This window comes from Gordionus sp. m RMFG-2023, chromosome 2, assembly GCF_954871325.1.
Source record: "Gordionus sp. m RMFG-2023 chromosome 2, tfGorSpeb1-WG-v2, whole genome shotgun sequence".
NCBI classification, from domain to species: domain Eukaryota; kingdom Metazoa; phylum Nematomorpha; class Gordioida; order Chordodea; family Parachordodidae; genus Gordionus; species Gordionus sp. m RMFG-2023.
In genome coordinates, this window is record NC_088776.1 from 26,773,773 (window position 1) to 26,788,633 (window position 14,861).

Sequence of the window (14,861 nt, forward strand, 5' to 3'; positions counted from 1 at the left end):
GCCAATCTCAAGGCTTAGGTTATATTTTTCAGGCTAAAATATTGAGTTAGACCTTTTTAAAAATCGGCTCAAAATGAGCTGTTTAACAACACTACAGGACATTAATAATTATAGATTTTTGGTAAGTGTGTAGCTGTTGAACCTATTTTATTATAAATTTTTTCTTTTATTCGAACCCTGGTGGAATCATTATTTTTTTAAATTGACCCCTTCGACGAAGTTAGGATCAAAGTTAAAAAATCACAGAATCTGGATGAGGGTTAACATAAATATATTAAAAATAATGGCTCAATAGCTACCCACTTACCAATTTTTTCCCTTCTATTAATTAACAAAATTATAGGAGTTAATTATATCATAAAAATAGTTCCTGGATTAACACAACATAACATTTATAAAAATAAAATTTATATCCCAAAATAGTAAAATAAAATCTCTTCATTTTAAAACAATAACTACTAATTATTTAATATCATGATTTTTATTCAAAAATATCAATTTGATACAATCAAGTTTGGATTATCAAGGATTGTTCAAATATAAATATTTGGAAGAAATTTAAATTAAAAATTTAACACAATCAAAAACTATAAAATAAACATTTAATTACAATATAAATTAATTACAAATATTTTAATTAATCTTGTAATTAAATATTAAAATTATAAGTAATAAAAAAATTCAAGGGAAGGAAAAAGCTCTTTTATAATTGATTCATCATTACCACATTTTGAATTTACTTTCATAAAATAATTTTTAATCTCCATTTGATTATGATCCTTAGTTTTGAATTTTTTATTAGCACCATTACTACTAATACGAGTATTTGAATGAACAACTTTAGATCTTTTTTTTTCATTTATATTGTTATCATCTTCTTCTGTATCTTCCCTTAAAAATAGATAAATACTCAAAATTTTAAATCTTGATATTATAGAAACCACATAATTTTGCAACATAAAAGATGGGAATTCAAGATATTCATGGCAGTCGACCAACTAAATCGAACAAAAGTTGGATACCCAAACACTACATCTGGATTATTTTTCATATAATTCTTAGTTAATGGATCTGATATGACGAAAACATATAATGTGATGGTAAATAAATGGAAATATATAAAATCACCTGAAGGATAACCCGAGCCATACTGTAGGGGTGTAACACTTAACTGCAAGTTATCTTCAAAAAATTTCCATTGTTGTATAATCTTGTCTCTGACAACCTAATGGAAAATTTTATAAAAAAGAATGTAAATTTAATCGATTGATCACACTTATAATATTCTAAAAATAAAAAGTGTATTATCTATTGTGTTTGTTTTTTTAGAAAATGTCAAGGAATTGACTCTAGTCTATCGAAAATTATTAGATATTCGATTCGAATAATTCACTTGATTCCTATTAATTATTTAATTACTCGATTCGATTTTCTGAAGTCTTAATCCATCTTAAGTGAAAGCGCTACGTCCAAGACGGTCTCATTCCGTTCAAGATATTCTTTGGATGCGTTCCGTTCAAGATAAACGTACTACTAAAGATGGACCGGACTTTCAAAAATTTAAATTAATTTTTATATATTTAATTTCCAAAATTGACATTAGTCTTAATATCTGCCACAATAGACCCTTAAGGGAGGGGGATGCCAGCGTTGCCCTTCCCGCCCCCCGCCAAATTTATTTTTTATTTTTATGCTCTAGTCGGCTGACTAAGTATCATGAATTCATGTTATTTTTTTCTAGCATCTTTATGCACAATTTATATAGAAGATTTTTCTGAGAATAATTTATGACGTATGGGGAATAGAATCCATGGGGTTATGGAATCTCAATTTAAATCATATACCGAGGGCGATTTTTAAGATAGAAAAACATGATTTGACCGGAAATGCATTGCACATGAAAGTATCTGGAAGAAAGCTGTCTAAGGATTTAAATATCTAACCAACGGTGAGAGGCATATTGGATTGCAGTGAACTTTTGTACTAATTTTAATTCATTTTTACATAAATAAAAAAATGTTTATGGCGAAAAATTATAACACATGCTGGAATACATTTCCAATCAAATCCTTTTTTTCAAACTTAAAATGGCTTCCAATATATGATTTAAAATTGAGATTTTAAATCCTTATGAATTTCATGGTTACATATCAATTCCGCGAAATAATATTATAGCGAATATAATCCAATGCATTATAGTGAATATAATACAGCGAAAATATTATCGCGAATACATTATAGCGAATGAATTATCGCTAATGTATTACCGCGAAGGCATTATCGCGAATACATTGCAGCAAAAGTTTTACCTAGAATGTATAGCGAATGAATTATCGAAAAATATTAAAGCGAATCTAATATCAAATGCATTAGCTCAAATGAATGATCGCGAATGCATCATCTTAAATGAATTACATCAGTTGCAATATCAGGAATGGAGTATGAAGAAAATTACAATTTTATATTTATCGGTTTTTAAACAGATTGAATTGAACCTGAAAAAAGTTAAGGTTGGGCTTGGGTCTAAAACATTTTTTTTGAAAATAGGGCTAAGGCATTTTGTTGTTGACTCTTTTTACAGTAGGAAGCAAGGCCCTGTAAAATAATATATAGCAAAGTATTTCTCAGGAAGCGTAAGACATGAAAATCCTTATGATATGCTGGAAAATAAAAATATTGTTTAAACATGAAATTTTTTTTATTATGAAGCACTTATTTTCGGACCTACGATGATTTTGACAGAGATTGTTCCAGTCACCCCTGGTCTTCCTTGCCTATATTGTGAATTTTAGACAGTATTCAAGTGATCTTTTAACTAAACTTAATTTTGGTAAGGCGATAGTTTGATGGGTATTGTTTTATTTTTTATTACTATTTGCCTTTACAATCATTAATTGAGTGCGTTTTATTAAATTTAAAAATCTGATTTTGCCAGAAATGCACTAAGTCTAGAATATCCACCCTTAATGTTGCGTAATCGGTGAATTATAGACAATTCCAAAACAGCTTAGCTGAGTTTTTAGGTTAAAAATCGGCCAAGCCTAATTAGGCCTAGCATAAAAATAGGCGAAAACTAATTAACCAAAAATTAGTCATCGGCTAAGGAGCTCGGCTAATCGTCCGTCATTAATATATCGTTACATAATAAATATATATACAATTTTAATAAATATGAAATAATAATAATTAAGGCTTGGCTTAGTGTAGTATAACACTGACAGGTGATTAGCCGAGCTCCCATTCCCTACTTTTTGTCTAATTAGTTTTAGGCGATTTTTCGGTAAAGCCTAATTAGGTTTAGCCGTTTTGTAGGCTAATAACAACTTATAAATTTCAGACATTTTTATGACAAAAAAGAAAATTTATATTAACTTTTCCATAATTTTTCAAAATATTTTTAATGTAAATTAATTTCTTCAGAAGTTCAATATAATATCTTCTGAAATTTATAGGGTGGGTATTCTATTTTGGAATTCATTTCAGGCCAAATCAGATTTAAAATTTGATATTACGCCCTCAATTAATGATTTAAAATACAAAAAATAGAACAATATACCCATAAACTATAACTTTACCTTAATTTTTATTAATTTTATATATAGATTGTCATTATCATTATAAATTACTAAATAAAAAAAATTTTTGGCAAAATCGTATGAAATTCCAAGGATAGATTCTCTTCAGAATAGATTTGGTAAAATCAGATTTATCAGGGAAAAAACGAGCACTATAAATCAGATCAGAGACCTGCAGGCCCGGTTTTAAACCCGGCCCGGGTAGAAACCGGGCCTTATTTTAATTTTTTAAAATATACTTAGGCAGAAATTTTATTTTTTTTAAATACACGGGCCGGGTCAAAAAAATTTTTTTAAAAAATATCCGGGCCGGGCCATATACTTTAAATCACCATTATTATCTATGCAAATTAATAATATATTATTTGAAAGAAATTCGGGTAGGGCCGTGCAGATTAAAATAACGCACAAAGCACTAAATATTGATAAAATTTTCTAAAAAATTGGCGTAAGACTGGCTTTGTTGTAGTTTTTTAACTGGCTCCTCCACTAGTTAAAGCAAAGCATTAATAGAAACTGATAAAGAAGGAAACATTTTCATAATTTTAACATTACTACTTCTTGTTCAGCGTATTTTTAAAAAAATAACAACGGGAAACTAAAAAAATATTATCATATTTATTCATGAACAGCCCTCGACCGAGAAAATTAGAATTTGATCATGAGGTTTATAAAAATTTTGCTTTAAAAATATATTTATTAAAACAACAATGATACCTCTCCAGATCCCTGCTATAAATCACCTTAAATTCGCGAAACCTGAGTTGTCCAAGATTAGCTAAAAATTTATTTATCATAAAACAAATACAAATCATGATTTATATTTTTGGACAAGAAAAAACAATTTTCATTTTAAAAATTTTATAAGCTTAGCCAGTTTGGCGTTTACTGATCAAGAATTCTATCCATACCCTAGGATTACATATTTTGTGAATAATTATTGACATAAAAAGGCATAATTATAATTTGAATGAAAACTGTAGATAAAAATTTCGTTGAATAATTTATTTTAAGATTATTTTTCCCCTTTTTATTATTCAAGGATGTTCCGAGAATTTATATGAGGGCACCTGGCTAGTTTTTTTTAATAGAAAAGATTCGAAAATTTTTGTGATTTTATTTTACATCCCATTAATGGTCAAGATTTTTCTAGTGGATAAAAATGCTCAATTTTTTCAAATTATATTGATTAATGCTCAAATAAGATATTCTAAAAAAATCAGCCAAAAAAAATAATCCTAAATAGAAAATCTAGCCTGGTGCATATATGCATCGTTAACCATTAAGAGGTTAAAAAAGATTAAAATTTTATATAATACTATAAGATCAAAAAACAACAAAAATCTTTATTCATTTTTTGTAATTTATAATAAAAAACAAGAAAATGCTTATATATTATGTAAATTCTTGAAACATTTAATATGAAGTGCGATTTGACATGTTTGGCACATATATCTTGAGTGCGAATGGCAATATCTGCATCTTCATTTTTTTCCATCTATAATTTTGAATAAATAATGTCCAGATGAATCAGTTGAGTTTTCACTCTGTAATTCAAACTGGTTGGCGTGCCCTGTACTTAAATTTTTTTCAATTTTTACTGGTGTTCGAAGTAGGTAGTTAGTAATTTCTCGTCTAAATGTAAGCAAACTCTTCTTGTCATCTCGATTCAAAAATTTCCAGATTTTCCACAAATTTACCAAAGCTGCATCGATAAAATTGATGAATATTGGCTTTCTCTTATTCTTATTCTATAAGTAGATATGAGATTATCACACAGATCAACTCCATCCATGTGTTTGTTATAAGCAGTTATCATATTTGGCTTAGGAATTTTTATTTTAGAAGATATTTTCTTGGAATATCTTAAAACATTAGAAAGCAAAGAGATAGTGTGGCATGTGGATGCAACGGTCACCACCCAATTATCATTCTAACGAACTACAAATATTTCGTTTAATTTTTCAAACCTATAATTATAATATCCTCTTTCTTTTTTTTGCTACAACCTTTATAGATTCAACTGGGCAATGCTCTATTCTATTGTCCCTCACAGTTCCAGTTGCAAAATATCCCATTTGTTTTAAGTATGACAAGAGTTTAAATGATGTAAAGAAATTATCGAAATATATTTTATGGTAATTTGGTTTTTGCAATGCCTTTAATAATTTTATGATTACATTTCCACCTAATCCATATTCATATTTATTTTCGCTTTTTCCTTGATATATATCAAATGAGAATACGTAACCGTCGGAAGAAGCCAATATCCAAGACTTGTATCCGAATCTAATTGGTTTTCTTTTTATGAACATTTTGCAAGAATGTCTTCCTCTATATGGTATCATCTGTTCATCTATTGATAAATGATGTTTGAAAATTCCGAATTGCTGAAATTTATTATTCAATATATTAATGTAAGGCCTAACTTTATAAAATCTATCATGTATATCTATTTTAGTATTGTCTGCCAAATGGATATTATATTTCAAATTTCGAAATTGTAATTGGGTCATTGTATCCTGGATTATTGGAATAGAAATATCGCTATCATTAGACCAGTACATTCTTTCTTGTGGGAGAGAATGATATCCAGTAAATAATAGAATTCCAATAAATCTCTGAATATCTTGGATGGTTATGCATATGTTAGGTCTATTCATTTGTTTAGCATAAATATTACTTTGTTTTACAATTAGGGAATATAAGTTCTTCGTCGAAAATTAAAGAAAATATATCTGATGGACTTTTACCATGTAAATCATTTTCAAGTTTTATTACATCTTCCTTTTCTCCATTGAAAGGGCTTGAAGAATATATTGCATCCGTTTTTCTCCATTTTAAATTGTGAGAAATTCGAGAATAGCTTCTTGTAGAATATGGTTCTGGAAGGTCGTCATCAACTGAATTATGAATCTCCAATTCTCCAGCTGTATCTGAAGGCAAAACTCCGAAATTTGTTAAGTCATTTTCATCGAAATCTTCTTCATAACTAACTGCAGAGGGGTTTGGCGGAATTATAACCATATCTCTTTCTTCAATAGTTCCTCTTCAAAAAGTTGAGCAAGCGCTTGTGCAATTGTTAGAAAACGTTTCATTAAAATTTATTAAAAATTAAATATCTAGACAAATTATTTTCGTAGAATCTTGATGTTTTTATTAGTCATCTATTATTTTGATTGAATTAACAAAACAGGTGCATAATATTTTATATAAATAAAATAAAATCTTCAGAAAGGAAGAGGCTATAATTTTAAACTTTTGAATATTTATGAACCTAATAATTTCATATAATTTGATCGGGATAAAAAATTATAATAGGAACAATATATTATTTGATTTAATCTCAGGGGGCTAAAAAATTTTTTTTAATTATTTTCAAAAGGTCTTTTTTTGGGTATAAAATTTTTTAAAAAAAATTCTTAGGGGGCTCGAGCCACCCACCCCTCCTTCCCCCACCCTTAGTGACGGTAGTGGTTTTAAGTATAATATAAAAAATTATTGATTATGTTAAATTTCATTTGTTTGAATTTTTTTAAATAATTTATACTGCTAGATGGTTAACGGTGCATATATGCACCAGTCAACTTTATGTGGTTACCTATTAAAATTTTAATTATTTAAAAATTCAAAAATGATTGATAAATATTGATATATCTATAAAAAATATATACACATTAGTTTTCATCGAAATAATTTTATAATATGCTAGTGAGATCACTTAGAAAATTTTGCATTTTAGACCTCATAAATTCGCAAAGTTTGAGGGTTTCTTAGAGACACAAAAAAATATTTTTTTCATATTTTTCTTTTCCAGTTTTGAAGTACAATGTCTGAACTATATAAAAATCTTTTTTATTATTTTTTAAAATAAAAACTACTATGTTAAAATAAGGTATATAGGAGGTGGTGCATATATGCACCGTTAACCAGTAACGGGTTAAAACTATTTTTATTTTTTATAGAAACAAATTACAAATAATTATATCTTTTTATTTAAATAATTATGAATAAAAGTTATAAAGGTTTTGATCTAGAGATCTTTGATAACTTTTTATATAGACTTGACAAAAAAGTGTCCTACCTACTACTATAGGTGCGTAGAGAGAGATACTCACAAGTTTATGGCCAGACTCATATGACGAAATAATGAAAAAATTCCAAATAAATTCGAACATAATCATATTAGGGATTGTGCTCAAACAAAGTCACGAAAAATTATTAATGCAATTAAGCAAAAAGCGAAAACATCTATCGATACTCCCTGTAAGGAGATATCGGCAAATCTAGATGAATCTATCGTAATGAAGATTCCTAATTCCAACCTTATTAAGAGAATAATACACCGTACAAGAAACTCTCACAATCATCCGTCACCGTGCCCAACTTCTTGGGCCGCTACCCTACGAATATACTATTATCGAGAAAGGGGATAATTTTATTAATCATGATGATGAGGTAAAATTAAAAAATCTAGTTTATATTTCAACTTAAAGTCAAAATTTAGTCTATTTTATTTATTGGTATATTGCAAGTAATTATTTTTAAAATTTGTTAATTAAACTTTTAATACTACAATTTTTATATTATATATTAAGATAAATGAGCGAATTTTAATATTCTCGACTGAAAGAAATCTTGAATGTCCTTATGTGCGATGTAGTTAGCCGATGGTACTTGTAAATGTACACCACCTCTTTTCCATCAACTTTATACACTTCACGGGGTTTTCCCCCTAGTTTACATATTAATGACCGGTAAAAGATGTGAGGATTACAAGCGAGTATTTGAAATTATTCGATCGTATGTAACAATCTCCTGATTTTATAATGACCGATTTCGAGTTATCGACAATCAATGCATTCAAATCGGTCTTCTCATTAACGAAACAACGAGAATGTTTATTTCATTTTTGTTAAAGTTTTTGTAAAAAAATACATTAGTAATGATGGTATCTTTGGTTTACGCGTCAGAAACCGATGTCATAATGGCTTTTGAGACATTAATAATGTCTCCATTTTATCAAACAAATGATATTTTTCAGCCGATTATTGATTATATCGAAAATACATACATAGGGAAATCTTATGGGTGAGAAAGATTAATTCCAATTTATCCCATTCCCTTGTGGAATTTTTATGTTTCCACGCTTAACGGAGAAATTAATATTAATACAAATAATGCTGTGGAAGGACACCGTAGCTTACTCATTACTGACATCCTATTATCCGACGATATGGAAATTTATAGAAGGTATAATTAGGGCTGTGTCGATATTAAATATAGGATAGGATCGACACCGATATTAAACATTTTCCGAAAATATCGGATTGAGCCGATACCTGTAAAACCTCCGATCTGATCCGATCTTTTTACTTTACTTTTTTTTGTTATTTTATGTATATTTATTTTACATTAATATTATTATCTAAATAATTTTTTATTTACAACACCCCTTAAATTTTATTTATTTTTTAAAATAGATTTATAGTATTTTAGGTATTCTACAAATATTTTAAATTATGGATAACAAGAGAAATATCAGTCAAAAGTAGACTACAGCTGTTCAATTCGTTGATTATCCCGATTCTTTTATACGGACGCGATATCTGGGATGTTAATACTAAAAAACTTCAAGTTTTTATCAATAGATGTCTAAAACTTATCAATGGATATATATCCTAGAGTCATCACAAATGTTAGCCTATAGAAACTATCCAAGCATACTCCAGTCGCAATACAACTGAAGAAAAGAAGAAAGTTATTTGCGCATATTCTGAGAAACGCCGGAAATAATTTGGCCTATGAAGCCCTTGACTGGCTACCAATTTATAAAAACAAAAGGTATTGTAATTATAAAACGTACTGGCTAAATAAAACTGTATTCGACATTCTAAATTTGAATATAAGTCTAACTCAATTTACACATTTGAATAATAATAAAAGTTCAATTAATAAACTTCTTAAAATGAAAACCAACTACCTTATAGATCGATAGTTTTCTTATGTAATCATTCCATCCCTTTGGGAGGTTTCAATAATTTCCTTTTCCTCTTTAACCATTTTCAAGCTCATTCCAAAATTTACTACGTAACCTTTATATTCCTAAACCTAATACTGTACACTCATTGGATGGTTATTCGATTTATTGTTGCTCAACGTAAGTTTTAAACCTTATTTTTAATATATTATCCTAACATTATGTTATTATATTTATTTAAGCCGAGTTATATTATTTACTTCTCAATATTATTTCAAATAAAATTAATATAGCCAATATTATCCTTTCATAATCAAATTTTATTTTAATTGGGCATGGGCTTTTTACCTCTCTTTTATTTTCCCATGGGCGTTTAAGTAAGAGGCTTTGCCTCTTGCGCGCACAGGTAACTGCAGCCTGCCCAAAAAACGTGGATGGTCCTCTTATTTATTTAATTATTTCCCATTGTTTTATCCCAGTTAGATGGGCTCTTATGAGAGAACCAAGCGTTGCTCTGTTATATATATATCTTTGGTATATATATGACATTTTAGGGCTAGTGCGCTTAATATCACGAATCACGTAAAAGTTTTTTTATAAAAAAAGAAAGGAACACCCAAAGCTTTAATTTTTTTAAATCTTTTTAAATAATAACGCCTGTTTTATTATTTATACTTTAAATAAAAGATTTTTTTTAAATATGGTATCTGAATTATGGGAATATTTTACAAAATGCTTTATCTGCGGAATTCTAATTTCACGAGGAGGAATAATGAAGAATTCATTTAACTACCAATATCCGAAACTTTTTTAAATTATTGTAGAAATAAAAAATTAAATAAAATGCATAATCCAATTTTTTTTGTATAAAAAATATGAATTTCTTAATAACATTTGGTTCAAAGGGGGGTGGTGAAAAATCAATATAAATATCGGATCGGGTTTGAATCAATATCGGATCGGTGAAAAATATGTGGATCGGCACAGTCCTAGGTATAATATTCCAGGTAAAAATGCAAGAAAAAAATTTCATAGGATAATTTGCTGTTTTTTTAAATTAAAAAAGAAAAATTGATCAAACAAATAATTTTATATATATTGAATATTTATATCATTTTAAAGACTTAAAAAAACAATAGAATTTAACTGAGTTAAAGATTGTTCAACTACGAAGGTGATGATGAAACTTCCCTTCGAAAAAATATCGAAATCGAAAGACTAAAGAGAATAGTTTCGGATTATAGGAATACGCATATTTTATCGTACCTGAAGTAGGCCTATTCAAAAAAAATTCGAATATTCGATTCAAATAATTCGAATAGAAACGAATAATAAATTATTTGCTTTATCCGAATACGAATATTTATTTATTCGATTCGAATAAAACGAATTATTCGTAATATTTAATAAATTGCTTTTTTTAAAAATAAATCTAACATTTGTCATTTCTATTTGATAACCTGCCAATCTGACAGGTGATGTGTTTATAAAAAGACTAGGAAAAATTTTAATTTTCCGTATTTTTTCAAAATTAATTATATTAAAAATTACACAAATCAAAAGTATATAAAAATATATACAAACCTAAGGTATATAAAAATATATTATATCTTTATAATAAAATATTGTTAGCTAGCCTAATTATGTTAGAGGAGAATGATTCTGATGAAATAGTTATGGTTGATGTTAACAAAATTTCTTCACAAAAAAAGAGCGATTATATGGGATCAATATCAACTCAATGGTAAAAAGGCTGCTTGCAATCATTGCAAGAGCATTATTAAATTCAAAGGCAAAACAACATCGCCTCTTATTAATCATTATAATAGGTTTCATTCACATCTGTAAAAACAGTAATAAAATTGACACTTTTTTAAATCCTATATCACCTTTTTCTTTATCTAAAAAAATTAATTATAAAGATAACTCACTAAAATTATTTATTAATAATAATTTATCTTTTAAAAACCTGATTTTAAAAATTTTATAAATGATCTTGATTCTTCTATAAAATCAATATGCTCCAATACTCTTAAATTGCATATGTATAATACATTTGCAGAAAAAGAACAGTTGATAAAGGATATAATATCCAAAAATAAAAGTCAGATTAATTTTTCATCTGATATTTGGACTAGCCCAACTCAGGTTCCTTTTTTAGGGTTAACAGCCCATTTTATTGATAACTTTAAAATAAATAACATAATTTTGGATGTTGCTCCAATAAATGAACAACATTCAGGTGAAAACATATTTAAAGCCTTTATTAAAATAATTAAAAATTATAATTTAGAGAATTAAATTTTTTATATAACTCTAGATAATGCTACTAATAATAAAACATTTATTGATACATTTTCTTTAAAATATCCATCAATAAAAATAGGGCACATTAAAAATTTTAAATCCATCAATTTTAAAACTACGAAACATTATTAGGATGATACGTAATTCTCCTAAAAAATTAAATTTATTTATGTAGTTCACTACATCCTCCTATAAATTTTTTAAAACCCAAATTGGGTTGTGAAATAAGGTGGAATAGCACCTACCAAATGAATGAAAGGGGCTTATTGTTAAAGCTGCTATTTAAAATACATATCATTTTATTTTATAAGCTGCTGATAATTACAACTGCCAAAATAAGGATGAAAGTCAACAAAACAGGCTTGACATTGTTTTTAAACAAAGTTATGTTCAACTATGTGAAATCGATTTTTACCTGAGTAAACCAAGATCAAATAGTGATATTGATCCATTAATGTGGCGGAAGACAAATGCACATAGGATCCCCATACTCTCAAAAATGGCAAGAGATTATTTATCTATACAAGGAACATCAACTGCGTGTGAAAGACTTTTCTCAGTTGGCACTAATTTGTTGTCAAAAAACCGCATGTCGTATAAAGAAGAAAATATAAGAAAAACCCTTTGCCTTAAAAATTGGCTTAAAATTATAAATTAAATGAATAATATAATATTTTAATTTTGTTTACAACTTGATTATATTTATTTGTCATCGGATTATTATAATTTTTTCTGTTTGAAATCAAATTTGCAATAAAAAAATTTGTCAATATATTTGAGTATGATGAATTTTATTAAGAAAATTCATTTCAATTATTCGAATCGAATACAAATAGTAGATTTCATTATTCGTACGAAAAACGAATAGAATACGAATAATGCACTATTCGATTCGAATACGTTTTTGAATAGGCATAACCTGAAGGGTCTCGCATCTAATATTAATTTATCATAATGTATTCAATATATATATATACATAAAAAATAAAATTGCAAATTATTACAGATTAATTTTTATATTTTAAAGTATGAAAATATAAAACTAAGTAGCTAGCAGAATATAATTATATACTCAAATTATTATTAGATTTTTCGTTAGTAGGGAGACCGGGGTTATATTGTCCATAAAAAATTGAGAGGCTGTGAAAAGGAGGAGAAATAATTTATCAAAATAATTTTGATGTTATTTTATTCTTTATATAATTACAAAAATCATAGCAAACATATAATATTAACATACAACACATTTATTACATATAAAAAATGGATTAAAATCACAACATGATCCATGTGCCCATAAATGACAATTACGGCATTGGAACCAATCTTCATTATGGTGGTGAGTTTGATAGTTTTTGTGGCACACTAAACAAAATTCTTTTTTGCCAGCATTCATATTTAAACTTTTTTTATTATTGGTTTGATTTTTTTTTTCCAGATTATAGCCCTAGATCTGGCTATTTTTTTGTAAGGTGAAGAGGTTAAAATGGCTGAAGTCATTTGATTACGTGTTGTTTTTTTAAATATTGTTGGATGGGGACTAATAATTTCTGGAGCAAAATCTTTTTCCACGTGAGAAGATGATGGAACAGGACTATCACTGACAGATGGTTGCGAAATAATTTCAGATAAATTTAAATTCTCATTAGGATTGTTATTATTATAATATAAAGGATTAGAATTTTCGTCATTAAAAATTAAAGGATTTAGGGGCCATATACCTGAGGATTCGAAACCCTTTTGGATATTTGAAGCTGAGGTGGCTTTTGGAAGGACATCCTTTACTACTCCAGGGATATCATATATAGTAAAACTTTTCCCTGGATGCATTCTCATCCAAGCATCCAAGGCACTGTTGTAATATTTTTTTAGAGGTCCAAAAACAGTTCTATCCAATGGTTGGAGTTTGTGAGTGCAATGGGGAGGGGGAGTCAATAGAACTATACCACTGTCAGAGCACAGCTCAATGACTTCAATAGATTGGTGAGATTTATGATTATCTAATATAAGCAAAACTTTTTTATCTTGACTGGGCTTAGTGTATTTTATAAAATGATTTAAAAAATATATAAAATCTTCAGCCAGCATCCATCCAGAACCATTGGACACGCCAATGCATCCTACAGAACCATCTCTTAAATAATGATCATAAAATTTTTTCCTAGGATATATAAACATAGGTGGAATAGAATTTCCTAGAGCATTGACAGCAATTGCCAAGGTCATAAGTGTACCACGTTCTGATGTAGTAATTGCCCCAACCTGTTTATCGCCTTTCCTTGCAATAACATAATTAGACAGTTGAACTGTTGTTAATCCTATGAAAATATTAAAGATTTGCTATCATATATATTTTAATTTACCAGTTTCATCCAGATTATATATATCACATGGTAGAAAGTTATTTTCCCTTGTGACAGTCAAATAATTATTAAAAAATAAATCAACCATTTTCATATTGAAATTGGTAGCCCTGGCTATACTTGTAGCCTCTGTGTTTTCAAAGAAATAGTTGGATTTCTTTTAATAAATGCTCCAAACCAGTCTTCACCAGCTGATTGAGTTATTTCTCAAGATTTTGGTACTTGTAAACTATACCTCTTGGCCATTTGATAAGCTAAAACTCTAACCTAAATTTAAACATAAGACATTAAATTATTTATATATTAACCCTTCACTACATAGGTGAAAAAAACTCCCGCGGTTACATAGGTGGGGTCTATTTTACCCCAAATTTTAAATATCTATATTTCAGAAAATAATAAAATTTAAGAACTAAAATTTTATATACTTATTGTAAAAATATTAGAGATAATAAATACAAAATTTCTAGATTTACATTTATTTATAAATAAAGTTATGATATATTTACTAAAGCTGCTCAAAAAAAAATCTTTTTTTTGGAACTTTCCTTAATCATATGATATGACCAAAAATAAATGAATGGAAGCAAATTTGATTATATATTTTATTAATTCAATATTTTATAGTAATAATTA

At 27.7% G+C, this 14,861-nt stretch overlaps 2 protein-coding genes across 7 annotated transcripts in view; both read right to left on the reverse strand.

Annotated features, from left to right (window-relative positions):
* Positions 1-529: 529 nt before the first annotated feature.
* LOC135923390 (ribonuclease H2 subunit A-like) overlaps positions 530-14,861 on the reverse strand; it is a 29,536-nt gene continuing 15,204 nt past the window's right edge. For 4 of the 6 annotated variants that reach the window (XM_065458105.1, XM_065458108.1, XM_065458107.1 and 1 more), the window contains 3 exons: positions 1,129-1,225; positions 942-1,071; positions 530-891 (listed from right to left, as the gene is read on the reverse strand). In XM_065458105.1, the coding sequence (XP_065314177.1) occupies positions 663-891; positions 942-1,071; positions 1,129-1,225 (456 nt within the window). In that variant the 3' untranslated portion in view covers positions 530-662. The remainder of the gene's footprint in view (positions 892-941; positions 1,072-1,128; positions 1,226-14,861) is intronic. The other 2 variants (XM_065458106.1, XM_065458104.1) reach the window with 2 other exon arrangements.
* Positions 12,708-14,426, reverse strand: LOC135925401 (uncharacterized). The gene is made up of 3 exons (XM_065460696.1): positions 14,226-14,426; positions 13,267-14,180; positions 12,708-12,797 (listed from the first exon to the last, which is right to left on the reverse strand). Exons 1-3 carry the CDS (start codon positions 14,317-14,319, stop codon positions 12,708-12,710), a joined length of 1,098 nt encoding a protein of 365 aa, XP_065316768.1. The 5' UTR covers positions 14,320-14,426.